At 37.6% G+C, this 20,069-nt stretch overlaps 1 protein-coding gene across 1 annotated transcript in view; it reads right to left on the bottom strand.

Moving 5' to 3' along the window:
- Positions 1-20,069, bottom strand: part of LOC122840852 (collagen alpha-1(XI) chain-like) — a 92,170-nt gene that overhangs the window by 27,050 nt on the left and 45,051 nt on the right. Inside the window, exons 20-40 of the mRNA XM_044133598.1 lie at positions 19,988-20,032; positions 18,561-18,614; positions 18,415-18,459; positions 15,552-15,605; positions 14,704-14,748; positions 14,360-14,413; positions 14,222-14,266; positions 12,654-12,707; positions 12,529-12,573; positions 11,701-11,754; positions 11,476-11,583; positions 10,757-10,810; positions 8,148-8,201; positions 6,417-6,461; positions 6,125-6,178; positions 5,805-5,849; positions 3,963-4,016; positions 3,802-3,855; positions 2,997-3,050; positions 2,539-2,646; positions 2,123-2,212 (exon numbers count right to left, since the gene is read on the bottom strand). Coding sequence (XP_043989533.1) covers positions 2,123-2,212; positions 2,539-2,646; positions 2,997-3,050; positions 3,802-3,855; positions 3,963-4,016; positions 5,805-5,849; positions 6,125-6,178; positions 6,417-6,461; positions 8,148-8,201; positions 10,757-10,810; positions 11,476-11,583; positions 11,701-11,754; positions 12,529-12,573; positions 12,654-12,707; positions 14,222-14,266; positions 14,360-14,413; positions 14,704-14,748; positions 15,552-15,605; positions 18,415-18,459; positions 18,561-18,614; positions 19,988-20,032 — 1,215 coding nt within the window. The remainder of the gene's footprint in view (positions 1-2,122; positions 2,213-2,538; positions 2,647-2,996; positions 3,051-3,801; positions 3,856-3,962; positions 4,017-5,804; positions 5,850-6,124; positions 6,179-6,416; positions 6,462-8,147; positions 8,202-10,756; positions 10,811-11,475; positions 11,584-11,700; positions 11,755-12,528; positions 12,574-12,653; positions 12,708-14,221; positions 14,267-14,359; positions 14,414-14,703; positions 14,749-15,551; positions 15,606-18,414; positions 18,460-18,560; positions 18,615-19,987; positions 20,033-20,069) is intronic.

Below are 20,069 nucleotides of genomic sequence, written 5' to 3'. Positions count from 1 at the left end.
CAGGTTAGATATCACTCACTGTGAACCACCACTCAAAGCTATTCCAAGACTATCAATTGTAGCTGTCAAAAAGCTCATTAAAACTTTGAGCATGTACTTTTGTATTCCCATACGTGTATTTGTATAGAGTTCAAGGGACTTTGGTGTGGAGAAATAGGATATAAACAGACCAAAGTTACTGATATTTTTTTTTCTGTGTTGAGATCCAAGAATCAGCCGGCCTGTTGGTGAAGTTATTGTTATTTATTGCATAGACAATTATTTATTCATTGATTGTCCCCAGCTTATTGTAGATATTCTTAAAACAACCAAAAAAGCTTCATGCCTTTACGCCATGAACCGATTTCAACAGACTACAAATCACACAAATTAAAATAATTTTAAAAAGCACTCTACAATCATACCTGGGAAATTGTAGTGTTTTTCTCCTAATTACAATCTTGTATTCTTGTGAAAGCATTGTGAAAAGAATAATTTCTCTCCAATTATTATCATTCCAATGTTTGAATGTGTGAATGACTGAACGTAGAGTGAAGTGTTATGAGGTCCTCTGAACTTGAAAAAGTGCTGTACAAGTACAGGTCATTTAGCATTTAGTTACCCTTCACTGTTTTAAAAACAATTCATGGTCAAAAGACGACCATGAATTGTCATTTTTGTATAACCCAGATCAAAAATATTTTAAATAGGAAATAAATTAAAGGTTTGGTCAGATGTATCACATACACTTATCGTGCACCTGGATGCCTTTCTCTTTTTGTAAACTGATATTTTTTAGCTAAAACCCAAGCTTCTCGTATAAAAATGGCAATTACTGACAACAAAAGCAAGCACTTGCACCTTTCATTGCTCAATATATTTATGGTGCAAATCAGTTTTCTATTAAAATGCATGTTATTTATTAAATTATCATGCAGGCTAGCTTTCAAAAGTATTACATTACCAATGCAATGGGAGTCACTGCTTGAGCTTAAAAGGAACCAGAAGAATAAGAAGAGATGACAAGTTTTAAAACCCCACTGTGAGTCACAGGTTGAGGCATGGCCCATTTATCTCCTGCTTCTTGTCACCTCGTCAGGTTCCCGGCCCTTGAATGGCAATGGCTGTGCTGATTCACAGCACAGAAGGAGTCTGGGGCTGCATATGGAAAACAGACTTTTATTATAATGGCTAATTTACAGGTTCCAGCAGAGCCAGGGGTTGCAGTGGCTGCCAAGCAGGCGCTGCCACTGGCTGGCTTGAATGATTCTCCACAGTATAGTAAGGGGCTAGAATGTGTATTTGTTTTATATGTGCGCCCACGTCGACACACCGAGTCCTTCTGGGTTTGCTTTTTCTGGATGGGATCCGTTTAAGAAGCAGAAAGAGCACACATGTGTTTGCTCACATATTATGTTTGTGCTTCCATTATTAAAAGAAAGTCATCTTTCTGCTCACATGGGACCAACACACCGGCTGTAATAAGTCTGCTCTGTGCTGTCGTGTGCGCTCTTAATGGTCAGCCTTGGAATGAGGTTCAGCCACATGGTCCCCTAAGCTGATCCTGAGTCAGCCTCTAATAGCCATCTGCTCTCACCTTGAACTTTTTCTCACTCACACCCACTGCTTCTGAGAATCAGCACTGGTTTCTCCACACATGTGATCAAGAGTTAAAAAGTTGCAAAGGGTTTAAACTGAAAGTGAGACACTGACTCACTGCTTGTTTGGGAGCAGAACATGCCTCCTAAATGAGAAGGACTCTGGAACAACTTTAACTATTTTAATGCCTGGACCACTACTACAAAAAGAAAAAAAAAAAAGCATAATCACCCTAATTTTTTTCTAGCATTACTAAGTTACCTGTGTTTATTATGACAACAAGCAAACTAAAATTGCTGTATGTAATGAGAGGGAAGGGAACAATTATATGCAATTTGTCTCAGTCCTCCATTAAATCCATAAGCAAGTTGTGCACCTTTTTTTCTGATTTACTCTGAGGCCTGACATTTGGTTTAACAGCAGATTGTTAGGCTGGTAATTAGAGCAGGCTAAATTCAGCTGGGTGGATGCTGAAAATGGGGGTTGGCTTTCTGTTAATACATGTGAAAATGTTTTTCTCTATAATTATATAAAAAAATGTTACCATGGCTCCTGGGAGACCTCTGGCCCCTTGAAAACCTTTTAAGCCAGGTGGTCCCACCTTGCCAGAATGACCTGAAGGACCTGGATCACCCTGGAGAAACAAAAAGTATTTAATAGCTGGCAGAGTGTCAGGTAATTATTACTGTGAGGTCTGGAGGACAAAGGAGATAAATTATAAAAGTTGTCTGATAATATCTTAATTAGTTCCCTATCTGGAAACAAAAGCAAGAAATTAAGAGGTAAAAAGATGAAAAAAAATTGATAAATTTTTTAGAGGAAAAAAAAATCTTTCAGCTTCAATAGTTTGTCAAAGAACAAAACTGACCTTAAAGATCGAGAAAAAATGTAAATGACTAACAATACTACATTTTCTAAACTTTCTTATGAATAAAACTTTTAATATTCATTTTTCATCACCTTTCCTCCTTCTTTTCCTGCAGCTCCAGGTAGACCTTGCTCTCCAGGTGGACCAGGGGACCCTGGGTGTCCTCGCTCTCCACTTGGTCCTGTCTCTCCAGTTGGTCCCTATCAAGAGCAATGCAGGCGCATGTTTTTATATGTATATGAAATAATTGGTTTGCATTTTTATAATCATATGTTGATGAATAAAGCAAATATAATTATTTTTGGGTGCATATTTTTCCCAGATTTGATCTAGTAAACAATTGTATAATTTCCTCCCATAAATGGATGAATAAAACAAAATAATCTCAGCTTGTGCTTTCCAGTTTGAAAGAAACGGTCAAGCTTATGTGTGTAAAGCTTCTTAATTGTATTGTCAATGGGTAAACCTTTGTTGTCAAAACCCTTCTGCACTGGACATGAACAATAACTGAACATGGTTAACAAACACAGCAAAGTTCATTGCATATTACCTGAGGTCCAACCACCCCTCCAGGTCCCGGAGGTCCAGTCTTTCCTTGGAAACCCTGACACAGACAGATAGTTTTATAGATGGATAGCTTAATAATTTAATAGATCAATGGACATATAGTTTTATAGCTCAATAGGTTGATATCTGAACTGATCCATAGGAATATAACTTGAAAGCTTGATCGATAAATGTTTTGCTAGCTTGATGAACAGTTAACTTGATAGTTCATTGTTTGATCCCTCAATAGATAGCTTAAAAGCTCAACAGCTCAACAATCTGATATCTTGATAAATTGCTGGACGGGTAGCCTGACAGAAAATAACAAGACGAAAAATACTTTTCTCATAGCTGATGAGTTACTTTTTTTTTTTTTTTTTTTTTTTTTTTCATTTTGACATTAGGATTTTGATTTAGGAACATCTATGATAGCTGGTGAAGTATTTATTAATTCCAATCTATATTCTTTTATTTCAGTTCAGATAAAATAACATCTTAGTGATCAAAGGGGAAATAAATCCTTGTAAAAATAGTCAAAGCACGTATTAGAAGGTTTTATATGCTGCTTTTGTTTGAAAAATGTTTTCACAAAATTCATAGTAAATACCACAAGCTCCAGAACTGTATGTTAATAAAAGTGGTTCAGGCAATACTGACATTAAGAACTATGTTTTTAACTAAACGTTCTTCATATATCACATTGGATCCCCATCACTAATGCTACTCAGCTATCAAGGCCAAAAGAAATGACATCCCATGTTGAAATGGCAAAAAAAAAAATATGTTCATAAAGAAAGAGACCCACTTACCGTTTCCCCCCTCTGTCCAGGATGTCCTGGCAGCCCGTCTTTTCCTGGTGGGCCCTGGAGATGAAACATTCGGACAGTTTTCAGAAATCAAGGTAGCTGGCTTATAAAAAGAGGGTGTCAGCGTGGCTGTGAATAAAGGCAGCTCACAAGCAGCCACTTACATTAGGTCCTTTGGGTCCGGGTAAACCGACAGGTCCCTGAGGTCCTTGAGGTCCCTAATGGGAAAAATTGGGAAAATAAGCCAAAGATGCATAACTTAATGTGTTAAAGAGTTTTAATTGGAAATTCATCTCATTTACTTATTATTGAAAATCAAACTCCCAATCTCTCTTAGAGATTTAGGCCCTTTACCCATTTAACGAAGACCATACGACAACATAAAAATCAACTAGAACAAACAAGCCCTTTCTTTTAGAGTGCCTTATTGATGTTTTGCACGAAACTTCCCTTTTCGAATTGTGGGGTTTTATTACCAAGTTCACAGCATTTCTGGGCAAGAAGCAGCAGTGGCAGATTATCCATGGCATGTGGCCTGCAAGCACCAACATGCAGGTGTTGCGACCTGGCCCTGTTCCAGGGCACCAACCTGATTATGTCCACACATTAGCAGGGCAGTACTCCAAGTAATTTTAGCATTGTAGCTGTAGCTGATATGCTCATCGTGACTGGTGGGTTATTTGGCTTCAAACAAAAGAACCTAGCAGCTGAAACAAATAATCCATTCTCTCCATGCCATTAAAAACAATCTTATAATCAGGTCCATTGCGCACAGAAATCTCTATGCGTTTGGCTCCCAAAGGAATAGGGAGGAAGAGAACTGTGTGCTAGTTCAAAACGCACATCCACACTGTTTTCGGAGAGACCAAAGGTAGCTGTGAGTTTTCAGACAGCAGTCTGAATGCACATTATATTAGACCAAAAAACCTACCAGTTAAGAGTTACCTATGATTAATAATAACCTTGAGCATTGATCAACATATTTGATGCACATTTGCTTGATAATTTTGATGATGGATTTGATAAGATGTTGTTTATTGCTTGTTTCATAATGGTTTAATGTATTATGTTTTATAGTGTAAAACAAGTTAAGATGCCTTGTTGCTTAAATATGCCATACAGAACTTAACTTGACAATATCAAAGATATGTTCTTAAAAGATGTAGTTAAAAATGTGAAGGGAAGTGGTGGACCAGGAGAAAAGACTCCAGCATTCACATCACTCTTGGTGCAGTGCATCTATCGCAGCACACCTGCATCCACTGACAGGGTAGATGCCTTCCATACATAGACATATAAAAATCTCCAAGATCATTGGGGAAAATCCGAGTTTTGATCCTAGCCAGGAAAACATCAGCTTATTAGCTTTGTAGAGAAACACTTAATGTCGTAATTGCTTTCACATGATAACAAGATCCATCAATGTTCGAACATTACAGTCGGGATCTAGTGTGAAGGCTTGTTTTAGAGAAAATATCACAAACTATGTAACCGCTTACAGTATACCACTTATCCTTGCAGGATCACAGAGGGCCGGTGCTTTTCTCCAGCGGTCATTAGGCAAGACGTGGGGTTCAATCAGGATAGGTTACCAGTCCATTAATGAGCAACATATTATACGTAACACAAATAACTATCCACAGGCACATGCACACAAACACACACACACTCATATCTAAAAACAATTTAGAGAGACCAATTAACCTGACAGTCGTGTTTATCAAATGTGGGAACCCAGAGAGAACCTAAGCATGTGCAGAGATATCATGCAAACTCAATGCAGAAAGACCCCAGGCTGGGATTTGAACCCAGGACCTTCATGCTCTGAGGCAACAATGCTAACAACAGCAGCACTGTGCAGCAAGTAATTTGAATGCAGCATAGACCTTCAAATGCCTTTGAGTCCCAATCCCAACCCAGTGCTCCTGATGTCCTTTCACTCACTGCCTGTACAGAAACTCAATGAACAGAATACAAGTTACAGATGAAATAAATTCAATACCAACCCGCTCTCCAGGTGGGCCTGGAGGTCCATCACTGCCTGAGGTGCCCTGTGGAGAAAGCAAATCCACAGAGGAAGAGTATGAACTTTCTCAGAACTGAAAGACTATAAAATATGAATAATAACGTATTGAAGCAGTGATACTCAGGTTACAAAATGAACCACATGCATGCATATGCTTTACAATGTAAAAGAATATGATTAACAACAGATACATCAAGTAGTAGATAAATGTTTGCAGTGAAAAAATAATTTATTGATTTGTTTCTCATACTTGTTTAGCATCAAAATCATAAAAGCTGTTCAAAGTCTGCCTGTTCTCACCTTTGCACCTGGCTTTCCTGTCGGTCCTCTCGCTCCACGTCCCCCACGTGGACCCTGTATTCATTGTAAATTTATGATTAGATGAAAATGAGGCAGTAAAGGCGTGAAGACTATAAGCGTGTGCCTTTGCTATTTTTACATCTCTCAACAACTTGCCACCAGGTGCATACGTCCTGAAAACCCACACTCAGAACTTGTACACAGCTAAACAATGCCAATACTTTGTTATTTATCCTACAAGTAATATATGCAAAGGACTTCTGCTCAATTATCAGACAAATGAGATGCTTACTGTTGGTCCACGCTGCCCTCGAGGGCCTGATTTGCCAGCAATTCCCTGAAAATAAAATACAAAATCAACAAAATCCGACACTGTAACAAGTTTTTTTTTCTGAAGTTTTCTCTTCAGAAGTTTAAGCAGAGCAAGCTCTGTGTTTTAGATTACAGAATACACTTTAACACTCGACAGGGACAGCTGCTATAGGAGCCTTTGTCACAGATTAAATAGAATCATCTAGGAATCTTTGGACAAAAAATAAATAATCAAAGTGCTGTGATAAGCGGTTACCCAGAGGCACTTGACAGCTTGAACTACCTGTCAGCTCAAGCGTTCTGAGGCCACGCGTGTCTGCCTCTCTGTGTGCGAGAGAACCCAGATGAGCTTGTCTTGTCGATAACAACCCCAATCCTTCAACATTTCTCACTGTCATCCCTTCAACTGTAACCCTTTTCGCCGGGGTGACTCAACAGCTTTCTTCAAACAGCAGAATAAAGTTGTCACTCCACCCTCAAAAGTTACATCTTTACTGCAAACTTTCAAGACGACCTTCCGGGAACCCTTCTATACATCTTAGGTTCAACATTTCCACAATCATCTTCCTTCTTTAAGCGATTAATAGAGTTCCAGGCCATTTAAATTTCAAATTACATGCTATTACATTTCTTTTCTGGAGTTCTTTGATCACTTTGGACATTTTATGGAGTAAAGAATGAAATAGGGCAATTTCATTTCTTTTTTGCTATCTGAAATGAAACTAATTGGTTCTATTTAAAACAAACTAATTAGTTCTATTTCAAAATCAATGTCTCTAAGGACTTCTAAATGTGAAACTGAGTATGCCACACAAAATTTAGATCACAAAAATCAAGTTGTGATGTGGCAATGCAAAGACATAGAAATCCAAAAGTTTCAAAAACTTCCAAGGTACAAGAAAATAGACAAAAACCTTGCATAGTCCATTGTGCATTGATCTTTATTTAATGCACAATGAGCAGGATGGCAAGCAGCTTAAAAAATTCTTAAGCTATTTTTAACCTATTAGAGAACTGCAGCAAATACAAAGTTTCCACAATAACCATTGGACATTATCTCTATCCACGGATATTGTTTGGGGGTCATACCTGGAAAAAACCTTTGTTCTATCTTCTGTGTAAAATTGCTAAATGCTAAATTCTACTGGGATTGTAGCTTTGTGGAGACAAACATTCAAAGTGGCTTTGATGTAAAAAAAAAAAAGAGGAATATGGGAAAAATGCTGCAAGCCCACTAGTAAGTAGTTTAGGACCTGCAATGCCATGAGCCTGATTTTTTTCCCCAAATATCTTGGGAACATGGTCAGAGCGCATGGTTTAATGACGCTTTGAATTACCACAAGATTATAAATACAAATCTTGTGGACTCATTCAATAAAATAAACAGGGGTTATCACTCTAAATCAACACAAAAAGTGGTTAACCAGACCCAGAATCAACTTTTTTCTATGGCAGTCTCAGTCTCCAGACCTGATTTTCACAGAAAACTGTTTGGATGTGCTAAAAACAGCAGAACACACTTTTGGACCCAGGAAGCTTTATGATCTAAAGGGAGCATCTATAATTATTTTAAGGTTTTAATCAGTGGTAAAAGAAGCTGTACATTATTTATTTCTGTAAGACCCCTATTGATTCTGTGTTTCCATATTCAGAGAACCTAAACCCAGTGACAGCTCTCACTTGCTAAATGCTATTGATGAGTTCTGCTTACCCTTGCTCCTTTTTCACCGTTTGCTCCAGGGAATCCGTTGAAGCCATTCGAGCCCTGAAATTTAAGACGACAAAAAATTATGATGAATTTTAGAAATAAGAAATTTTACTGAGTTGTTTGTGTTCAAAGAATTCCCCATAATTGTTCATAAGAAGGCTGCAACAGAGACGCACAGAAGATACCTGCAAAGCTAGACAGGTTTGTGCTTTGTCTTTTCATAATAAACAGAGCTCCTTCTTTTTGAGATTTTTTGGTAGTAGTAAATAGGGTGGAGAAAACATTCAGCAAATGGTCTGAGACTGGGAATCAAAACCAAGACAGCCCTGTTGAGGACTATGGCTTCTGCACATGGTGAGCATGATCTAGCAACTACCCCATAAATCAAGCTCTTTCAAAGGTGACAAAAAGAAAAAGTCACAGGTTACATTGTTAGGATAAATGAGAGGTATAAGGTAAAGAGAAAAAAGAGACGGTGGGTGCAAATAGAGACAAAGTAAAGGAAAACCGTGGATCCACTTTGATAACTATCAGCAATTTAGTGACTGGGCTTTTTAGAGGCTGTGCTCCCTGATAGTGGTAATAGTGTCGGTCAAACAAATATTTGGTGAGTAATTACTGTTTGCCTAATAACGAGAGAACCAAGCAGGTCATGAATATAACCTCACTTCATGCTGAATTAGGCAGCATAAATAAGATCAACCAATCTAGACTAAATATGCCTTTGCCTCGGCTGAAAACCAAGGTCATGTGTGTGATTTGGGTCCCCCCGAAAAAAATAAAAATTCAGGCAGCATTTACAGTGCTCATTATCCTTCATGTGCATATGCGTATTAAGCATAATACTGTGAGGAATAGGCAAGGACATAACAACTGAGTTACAAGGACAGAGTTGTAATAGGTAACGCAGCAAAAAAAAATAAAAATCTGTTGTGCGAAATTTGTTTTCCACAGAGTTGCAGTTAGAGTAAACTGAAAAGAGGAGTGCTACTGGGCGGGCACGACTTGCAAAACGGAGATAAGATAGTCCGTTGAAGCTTTTGCAAATGGCATCCACAATTAACGATGTGGAAAAGCTGTTAGCAGAGAGTGATGGGCTGTAGCAGCCAAAAACACAGACAGTGGAGGAATTCCAGAGCGAGCTGATTGAGGGCAGATAAAGGCTGATGCCCAGCCAAGACTGTGACCCTGAAGCCACTCATGAGGACAATGTGACATTCATAACAGAGACGGTACTTTATGATGTAAATGTGGAGGGGCCCCCCGCCCCCGAGTAACTTTCCTCAGTTTACAAAGTTTAATTGAAAGAAATTTGTCTATAAAAAAATCCCAGCTACAAACAGCTGAACATATTTTTTGAAGTAAGAGAGTATGGCAAAGTTTTTATATGATGGAAATTACCTTTTTTATATTCAAATCAAGGCAAAATAGACAAACCTGTACTCTTTATCCATGACCACATGCAGGGAGCAGCTACTGGCTCTCGGACGCTATGATCATACCAACCATTTGGAAACTTTGCAGACAGCTTGCAATTGTTTAAAAAATGGTACCACCATGTAGATTTTTATGAGCAGATGTTGCACTACTTAATGGTCAAGAATGAATCTTTCATATTGATTTTAAGAATAACAGTAAAGTCTTTGGCACTATGAGACTAATTGCTCTACTAATAATAATAATACAATTCACATGGTGGAACACCACTAAATAACACCCCCTCCCCAAAAAAAGAAAGTTTTGTTGCTAATTGTTGGATAACTGATTAGAAATATAATTTCTTGTATATAATCAGCTCAGGTTTTGCTGACTTTCAGGCAGAGCAGGAGATTTGCCGATCGCGGTGTTATGAGAGCAGGTTCTATCAGTGCCAAGATGTCAGTGCTTACGGCAGCAAAGAGGAAGCAGCTGCAGCAGCACATCCAGATAGTGGAGCAGTGGCAATATGGTCAGGGCTAGAGTGCAAGCAGAGCCAGATTTTTAGATAATGGCTTTGGTCTAAGAAGAGGGACAGTTGATGACTAAAGCAGATGACCATGCCAGTTAGGATTTCCTGTAAGAGTCATGGAGGGTTTGCAGTACGTGTCTGCTTAGGTTTGTGGGACAGAACATTTACTCAGCAGGTTTTAGAAAGGCGTGTGAGAGGAGGGTAGGTGTTGAGTAGGAACGAAAAGGTTATTATAATACTTTTGCAACCTAATTGGCTAATTATATTCAGGGGTGCACAGCTTTTCAACCACTGTGACTTCAATGAATTATATTTCCAACAATTACTTGTGTAACTTTTTTCATGCAACTAGACGTGCTCATTGTCTTAGATATTTGTAGCTAACTGTGTATATAAAGACCTTGAGTTCGTGTGCCAACATTTGTTTCTGTGTAACTTGCGGATCCACCTGGACGAAATTACTTCAAATCCCACTCAGAGGCTGCAGTGTGCACTGTGATTATACAGTTTTAATAAACTACAGAAAGTGAACTTTGATAATTAAACCAAAGATCTTTGTAAATAAATTACCTCCAATTCCATGACTTAGTTTTATGACTATGACTGCAACTCTGAGGTGTCTCCCTCACTTATCCAAGAGATTCGATATTGTCCCATTACCCACCTTTGGGCCTTGTCTTCCAGGGTACCCAGGTAATCCAGGGACTCCAAGTTTTCCCTGAAGAAAAATAAATAAAAAATACATACAGCTTCACCCATGGTAATTACTGCAATAACAGGAAATGCAAGACAGATCAAAGAACTGGAAAGATGTATTAGCATCATATAAATATGTTGTTTTTTTTACATGATGAGCTTGCAAGTACTGCAGCTCTCCCTGGCGTAACTTTGAATATTTTAATCAAAAGCCAAAATAGGGGTAAATGTTTAATAGAAAATCTGCCCATTAGGACAATTTTTTAAACAGTGGCCATAGTTAAAATATGAGCATGCTTTTCCTCTTAAAACATTGCTTCTGTTTAAAAACATCAGCTGATTAAATTTTTACAAAAAATGTCTTTGCATCTAATACATAAACAATTTGACTAATGAAACCACATTAGTTGATTTCAGGATGATGAACTTAGTTCAGAATATTTGAAAATAAAATTTCAACACAACAAAAGGAACTGAGAACTAGAACTTGATTAGGCTAACCTGGCACAACACTGGTTCAAAACCATAGAACTTTAATAAAAGATTGTATGACTGGATCATATAGCTAAAGAAACCAGAAAATTATGTTTTGAAAAATTATTAATTAAAATTTAAAGTTTACTTAATTTAAGCATATTTACCTCTTGAGGGATAAATTTGCAGCCTTCGAAAGCCCTTACTAATTACCTTCTCTCCTGCTAAACCAATGGGTCCAGCCTCTCCACCTGGTCCTGATTTGCCTTTTGGCCCTTCAGGGCCATCTTCTCCTCTGGGTCCTTGTACACCACCCTCACCCTGAATAAAGACGGAGTAATGACAACTATTCTATGTCACATGTTTTTTGTTTTGCTTCTATGCTTCATATGTCTGCAGCTGTGAAGACAGGTCTTCTCTTTAGAACTGATGACCCACCTTGTCCCCCTTGATGCCCATGTCCCCTTTGAAACCAGGGAATCCATCTTCTCCCTGGTGGTGAAAGAGTTATTGTAAAACAGTGTTATTAGAGCCAAGGCAGGACCAATTACTTATACCAATATCTGTTGCAGCAAAACATTATTAAACAAACACATTTAATAAATAAGTCTGTTTTTTAAGAGAAAGGAATCCTGTCAATGGAAATAAAACTGAAATACACGCGTGAGAGGATTCCATCTTTTTCAAAAAAGATGAACAGTGACATCTACTGGTCATTTATGAGAAGCTCTGATGAGAGCTCAGATATATTGCTAGCTTGTCTTCTGCTGTCTGTTTTGCTCTGCTGACATCTGGTGGTTTAAGTTAAGAATTGAACTTTTAGATTTATTATTTTTCTGTTTTAAAGTTATTTCCTTTTGATAATAAAATAAAATAAAATAACAATTCTTTTGAAACTATAATCATCCCAGATTGACATCAAATTACAGGATGCTTACATAGTATGTGCTCACTTTGTTTTTAATAGTTATGCTGCTTGCATACACCAATAGTTTGATGTTAATAAGTACCATTACCCAGTGGTAACAACTAAATATAGTAAGTCACTGAAACCACATATCAATATTATTCCAGCCTGGTGATTCACACTCCGTTACAGCTCAATGTTGTGAGGACCTCACCAATAGTCCGATAGGCCTTTAAGAGGTCTTTCTCTTGCCAGAATAAAAGGAAACCCCATTTGAGGAAGAACTGCAACTCTGAGGTTGGCATTTGCAGAGGACTGACATTTGTCAGCCATGTTGAGGAGGCTGGAGACGAGTTTACCTTTTCTCCTTTGTCTCCTCTGACGCCTCGAACTCCCTCAGCGCCCTGAAGGATGTGGGAGAATAGAGTCAGAGAAATGTTCACAAACAGGGTAAAAATGATCTACAACAATTTTTTTCGCTTACTTTTACACCACGGGGACCAGGATAGCCGATAGATCCTATTGGACCAGGAAAACCCTACAATTTAAAAACAAACACTAAATGTTCAGTATTCCATTGCATTTTCGCTCCTTTTGATGAGTTTTTGCACATATGCAAGGTAGAGCATAGGTAGAGTAGGTACATTTTAATACCTTAAAATATCAATGAAAAGTTATTTTAAGTATGTTTAATATTTATTCAGAATTCAAAAGGTCATACTAATATACTGATTTGTTATATAGAGTATTTTAAGTGTTTATTTCAGTCAGATTTAAAGACTATGGCTTATAGCTAATAAAGCTCCTAAATCAAGTATCTCAGGAAGCTCAAGTGTTACATAAGGACAATAAAAATAAAGTTCTTGAGGCCGATTCTATGACATGTACCTGTTTTTTATAGCTTGACATTTTCTTTTAACTGTATTTTTTTGTGTTGTATTTGTTGCTGCCTCTTCTTGTTCTTCTGCTCATAAGCTTAAAGGAGATGCTGATCCTGTCTACACTGCTAAAATACAAAGGCTGACTTAAATGATTGTTCTATCACTGAGCTTGGTTGGCCAACAAACTGGCGTGACCTAAACCCTATAGAGCAGTGGTCCCCAACCGTTTTAGTACAGCATACCGGTTAACCCTTTGTAAATTTTCTGCAGACCGTTCATTCTGCTGCATGTTGGCATGCAAAACGTAACCGACAGCATCCGGTTTGATTTTCAAAATAAAAGCTCATCCAGACTCTATACTTAGAACGGACATATTTAATTATGCGCGGCCCGGTACCAATTGGTCCACGGACCAGTACCGGTCCGCGGCCCGGTGGTTGGGGACCACTGCTATAGAGGATCTATGGAGTCTTCCCAAAAGGAGACAATGCAAACAATCAGAAGGCCGCCTTTCAGTAGAGTGACATTTCTGTATTGGCTTTACAAATGAAATATGGCCCTTTTATAGCTATGCTGACCACTCAAAGTGCTTTACACTAGAGCCACATTCACCCAATCAATACTCAGATCGGCAGGAAACTTGGGGTTAAGTGCCTTGCATATGAGTATAAGTAATTGCATCATGAAGGACCTGAAATCAAACAAATATTTTCCAAAATAAAATATGTTTAGTCTGCCCACTGAGCAACAGTTGCCCTAACACGTAATATTGCTGTTATAGTCTAATGTTAATAGTCTAATGTTCTGACAAACTAAACTTTGAAATTCCGTTGGCTGCATGTCATACTGATCAAAATTAGTAGAAATAGATGGTTGAAATATATCACTCTATGTGCCATGAAGTTAGTTTAGATTTGTAATCTGAATTTTAGAAATAAGGCATAATGTAATTGAGATGCACCTGTTCTTGCACTATTGTTGGAATACATTCAAATTATACTCACCATGTCCAAAAGCTAGTGTGATAAAGTGCTTTGGATAATGCTTTGTGAAGATTGTGTTAATAATTTCCTTTAAATTACCACTGTGTTTATCACACAGCAAAACAAATTTTGAACAAATTAGGTACTTTATTGAAAAATATAGATTACCAAAATATACTCCAACTTACCGTGGATCCTTTCTCTCCAGGAGGTCCTTCTTTTCCAGGGTGACCCTACAGAAGCACATGTACCTACTGATTATGCGCCCATAAATAATTTACGCCAATAAGTGGAATATTAAACAAGGACCAAAATTCATAGCTTACAGGAGGGCCATCAGCACCGGCAAGCCCAGCCAGACCTTGCTTCCCTTGAGGCCCCTACAAAGAAGAAGTAATAAATACGGATGCAGTCAGTTAGACAGATACGTTTAACATATTGAAATACATTTTCAAAACCGCAAACAAAATTCTCTCAGTCAGCCAAACTAAGCTCTCATGCCTATAAAATGTGTGATCTTGTGAGTGTGTCTGCACTTAGAGGAGCAAGGTAAGGGCTTATAGCTCAGCCACAAATCTGCTCAACTACTTATGAAGTGTTGACTGAAGCATACACTTATCAGCATTGTAGAGAAGGTCTAAGGAGGAACTTGAGTTCCCACTGTACTTACCTTTTCACCCGGAGGCCCAATTGGACCTTGAGGACCAATGAGACCCTTTTAGGCAAAGAAAAGAAACATGTTATAAGAAGTACGAACAACGAGTCCACTTATGTTTTAGAAAGTTATAGCATAAATATCATTGGCTGGGATACAGTTATTCATCATTCTACTGTTTTAAATATTTTGCTTTTAAAACTTAATATTTCAGCCCATAAACAAAGAGTTGAAACAGCTGTTTACAAAGAGACACTTTCCAGAGGTCCTGTGCTTTTGCTGGAAAGCATTAATGTGTCTCTGGCTGTGAATAAGTTATGCTTTCAACCTGCATTCCATCCCACAGGTTCCCACTAATACTTTCCAAAGTAATGACGCCGTTCTGTTCACATTGTGATCGTCAGCAGGACTGAAAATTATACCTGGCAGAGGTCATTCAGCACTGGCAAAAATACTAAAAGGCCCTGTTTCACATCAAATCTGACTCAAAAATGGAATTAGGTGTCTAATTTGTGAAAATGTTTTTGCATTTTGTTGGATCCAAGTGTTGTTGCTGCTTTTAGCAGGACAGAAACAAAGATTTACTCTTTTCTCAAGTGAGATTTCATTTACAGAGGGATAGTAGCTGGACTGGGGGAGTGCATGAAGAAAAAATGTGCTAAGAATTTTTGATTTAAAAACCAGAAATGTGGGGGATCATTCAAGATTATACTGCTCCCTGTTGCACTGTCAATACGGCAAACTGAAAATAGAATGAAGAGAAAAAGCAGCAGAGCAAGGAGGAAGAAAGTGAATGAGAACATATACATAAAAAGAAAGAGAAAGTGATCGAACAGGATTAATGTAAATAACTAAATACTTACATGAGGACCAGGCAGGCCTTGTTGCCCAGGAGGACCTGGCTCTCCTTGCGGACCCTTCACAGAATAAAATAAAACAATTCAATTTATTTAATGTAGAGAACTCAGAACATTTCAGCAGCAGACAAAATAAAGAAAGGCTGAGTTAAGAAATATAACTCCTCGTGGGGTAAAGAACAAGATATCTTGTTCTGACATTAGTGTTGATATTTGCTTTAGGGATCCATTATCAGAGGGCAAACATACAGACAAAAATCGTAAATGTCCTTTTTCAAGCATGAAATAGTGTTGGATTCAAACTTTCATAAAAGAACCGCAATGAGGATGTCTATTCCAGCTGGTAGAGCTAAAAAACGTGCAAAGGAAACCTTCGAAGACAGTTAACGTCACTAAGAATACGTTTGTATTACTACTGTGTTTACAGTAGGTAAACACAGTGCCATAAAATAGTGTTTGTCTCCTTAAAGATTCCTTTGGCTTTTGCCTTTTTGTGTTGAAATGTATGTAAATGCTTTAAATACACCAAACAAAAAACAACTTGTTTCTATGTGAAATGCTTCCTAAACATAATAACTGGTTGTGCCACCCTTGTAGGCAACAACTGCCATTAAGTATTTTTGTTACTGGTACTGAGTCCTCTACATGATTGGTCAGGGGTCATGCCCCATTTTGACCCACTCTTTGAAGAAGTCAAACTCAGCCAAATTGGAGGTTGATCAAACATGAAAAGCCTGTTAAGATTATGCCAAAGTGAGCACACCAGCAAAGAGATGAACTTTGCAGGTGTGCTTCAGATCATTGTCCTACAGCACAAATATGGAGCTACTGAGCTTAAAGTAGCAAACTGACGACAAACTGCAATTTGCTTTTAGGATTGCAGCAAAATCCCCACTTCCAACAGTTAAAGAAAACTGTTCAGGTCCCGATAAGGACAGCAACCCCAGACCATGACACTGCCACCACCAATCAATACATGTATTTTATTCTGAAATGCTTTGCTAAGGACACATACCTTCCATAACATCATTTCTGTTGCCTTGTCAATCCAGAGAGTATTTTTACCAAAAGCCTTAAGGATCATCAACTATCTAAAATTTTGCTCTTCCTGACTGATGTAAATGATTGTTTCTCATCTATTTTTGAATTTGTTTAGATCTGGCCATGATGAACTACCTTTTCAAAAATTAAAATACAATAAAATTGGTCAGTTTTGTATTGTGAAGCATGAACTAGTCTGGAGTCCAGTGCTTCACCTTAAATTTTAATTTGTAAAACATCCAGACTTCTGCTAGAAAGCAAAAGATGAATAAGAATATCATCTCTGGTATGGTAATGACCTAAAGCACACATCACAATCAACATAAGAATGGCCTTTCCAAAAGATCCAAAAAGATTTGGAATCTCCCAGCTGGATACCATACCTGAAATGGATGGAAAAAATGAGGTCATCTGGAGTGGGCTGTGCACAGAAAATTTCCACACTATCTGACAGATTTGGAGTGCTTTTGTAAAAAAAAAAAAAAGAAAGAAAGAAAAAGGGGCCTAATATAGTACAATCCAAAAATGACTGAATGCTACAATAAAATCAAAAGGTGATTTAATAAAGCACTAGTTTAAGGGTGTTAATCCTCAAACACCTATAATATTTATTTGATCTTTTAAGCTTACAGTATTTTTCAACTGAGTTACTGACTTCATGTCATAACTAAGGTATAAAAAGTTCAGAAATTACTTACTTTGGTTTAATGTCTTTTCATAAAAAGCCTACATTTTAACTGGAATCTGCAATTAAAATGTCAGGGTTTCATGTTCTTTGAAAATAACACTGCTTGGTTTAAGATATTGAATGTTTTCAAGTCAGAATGCTTAGCTCAGGATGAAGTCTTTAGTTGCAGGTGTCAAAATATAAGTACAAGCCTGAGTTCCAAGTGTTTTATCAAGCTGAATCTGAAGTCAATATTCTGAAGTCAAAACTCTGGTCTTAGTGATATGAGTGAAGCAAACATTGCTCCATTTTAGTTTAAGTGAAAAATACCGAGTACATTTAAGTCAACTATATCTATGATAAATTTACCCAACCAAAATATAAACTGATGGAGGAAAATATGAAATAATGCTGCCACCACAGTATTTTACATTTAGTGGTGGTATTCTCAGTCTTGCAAGATTCAAGCAAACATAGAAGTTTTTGGGTAGTTTTAAGCAATTTCCCCTTCAACATCAGTATATTCTATTCTATTCTATTCTATTCTATTCTATTCTATTCTTCTGAAAATGAAGATCCTTGTCCTCAAGTCCAAATGCAAACTGTGATGAGGCTTTTGATGTTGCTGTTTAAACTTAATGTTAGACAGTAAGTACTTACTGTCTTAATGTTAGACAGAAAGTAAAATAAGGTTATGCAATTTATAAAGTGTACATAAAAGTATGATATTAAGGTTTATAGAATAATATAACTTATTTTTTTTATATTTTTGCAATGAGTAGACATGCATTATTTTTAGTTGAATAAGTTTTTATTCAGTTTGCATTTGGGAAAAAAGGTGTTGGTAAAATAGTTTGATAACATCACCATTGCAGAGCTGGTAATTTAAATCTTTAAAATGTAGAATTTGCAATTTTATATTCTGTGAAAATCCCATTAAAAAGTGATGTAGGCAAGCTAAGTCACTGAACAGACTTTTTGTTTACCCTGAAAATACAGTTAGTTTCATCAACAGCTGAGTCATGGCCTCCTCCCTTGCATTGTTGGACTGAGTTAAAGTTCACAGTCCTTCAATAAAGTAAGCCTCACGCAAACTAGGTGGTCCTGCAGAAAAAGTCTGACTTTTAACTCTCATTTTAAACAAACACAAATACTTCTCACCATGTTTCCTTTGGGACCAGCTTGACCATCCAGTCCAGAAAGACCCTAAAGTGAACAGAATTGATTGATGAAAATTGTTGTTCAGAAAGAAGCAAATCATGCAGCATGGTATGACTCAGTTCAGAGCACAAACAAATCATATTTACAGGTTGTCCTGGAGGACCTGGGGACCCTCTGGGGCCAAGCAAACCTCTGGGGCCCTGTTCATAAAGAGAAAGAAACAATTTTTAAAAAATAAACTAACAAAAAAATCCACCTCTGCACAAGTTATTAAACGCAACATTTAAAAAAAATGTCAAGGTACTACAGAATAAACTAAAACTGCCTGGCACTGAATTTAAATGTTGCTCTAAGTGAAACACAAACCCCCTTGTGGTCATAGATGGGTACTGCCGATGGAAAGCTAGTATGAAAGTTGTTTCTCCTTGTAAAGCATAAAGACATTCATTTAATGTCAGCTAACATACTCTACTCTTTTATCTTCCTGCTGCATGATGAAACATGGTGCAACCATTTCTCTAAAAGGACACTGCTAATTTTGGCACAAGAGGGAGCAAATTTCTCAAGCTACCATTCATGGCCCATTTAGGCAGCACCTGGCAGCAGTGGAAACTTTCACACGGACATAAATTCCAGTCCTATTTTTTGATCTCTTATGCAGAAACTGTTTATAACAAGATTGAGATTAGAAAGGCAATGGTCCCTGCACACAGAAGGCAGCGGTCCCCAGAGTAAAGAAGGTTGGCAAGGCCATGAATTAAAAAAAAACTGAAAGGGATGAGAAGGTGATGTCACCCTTTGATCTGAACTGATTAGGATTATATGGATACAGGGTTTTCACTTATTCGGCCCCTTTTAACCTGATACCCTTACAGACTATCAGAAATCAACTAGTTAGTAAGTCCACAATTGAAAGAGTGGCAAAAGGCCACAAGTCTCTGCCACAAGCCATGTTGGGGAAGAAGACGCTCTGATCAGATGAGACCCTGAAAGAACTTTGTTACACAAATCCAAAGCAATAAGTCAGGGGAAAGCTAACACTGCACATCATCCAGGAGTAGAACAGCTGTTTGATGGAAAGATGGATGGAGCACAATATAAGGCAGTCCTGGAAGAAAATTTGATCACTGTTGCAGAAGTGAGACTGGGGTGAAGGTTCAACTTCCAAAGGGACGACACAAAACATACAGTAAGAGCTACAAAGGAATGATTTGGATTATAGGATATTTTATGTGTTAGAATGGCCCAGTTAAAGTCCAGACCTAAATATATTTGATAATTGTGACTAGATTTGAAAACTCAGATGAATGGGCAGAAGTCTGAGCATCTATGTCTGTAAAGATGGAAGAGACAAACCTTAAAAGACTGGAGCTATAATCGCAGAAAATATAGTTCTACTAAATATTGACTCAGGTGGGCTGAATACAGAGGTGTTCCACACTTTTAAGATTATGATTTGGAAGATAAAAAGTTTGCATAATAAAATGTGAGGTAGTTCAAGAAAAATATATATTTTTCCAAAGTGTTGTACTTTAAGCTCAGTGACCCTGCCTCTAACTAGAACTATACTTACACTCTCTCCAGCCACTCCTCTCTGTCCAACATGGCCATCTTCACCCTGGGATTAAGCAGACATATTTTGGACTTTTAGTAAT

The sequence above is a fragment of the Gambusia affinis genome, linkage group LG12 (genome assembly GCF_019740435.1).
Source record: "Gambusia affinis linkage group LG12, SWU_Gaff_1.0, whole genome shotgun sequence".
NCBI lineage: Eukaryota > Metazoa > Chordata > Actinopteri > Cyprinodontiformes > Poeciliidae > Gambusia > Gambusia affinis.
This window is presented reverse-complemented; position numbering and strand designations above follow the sequence as displayed.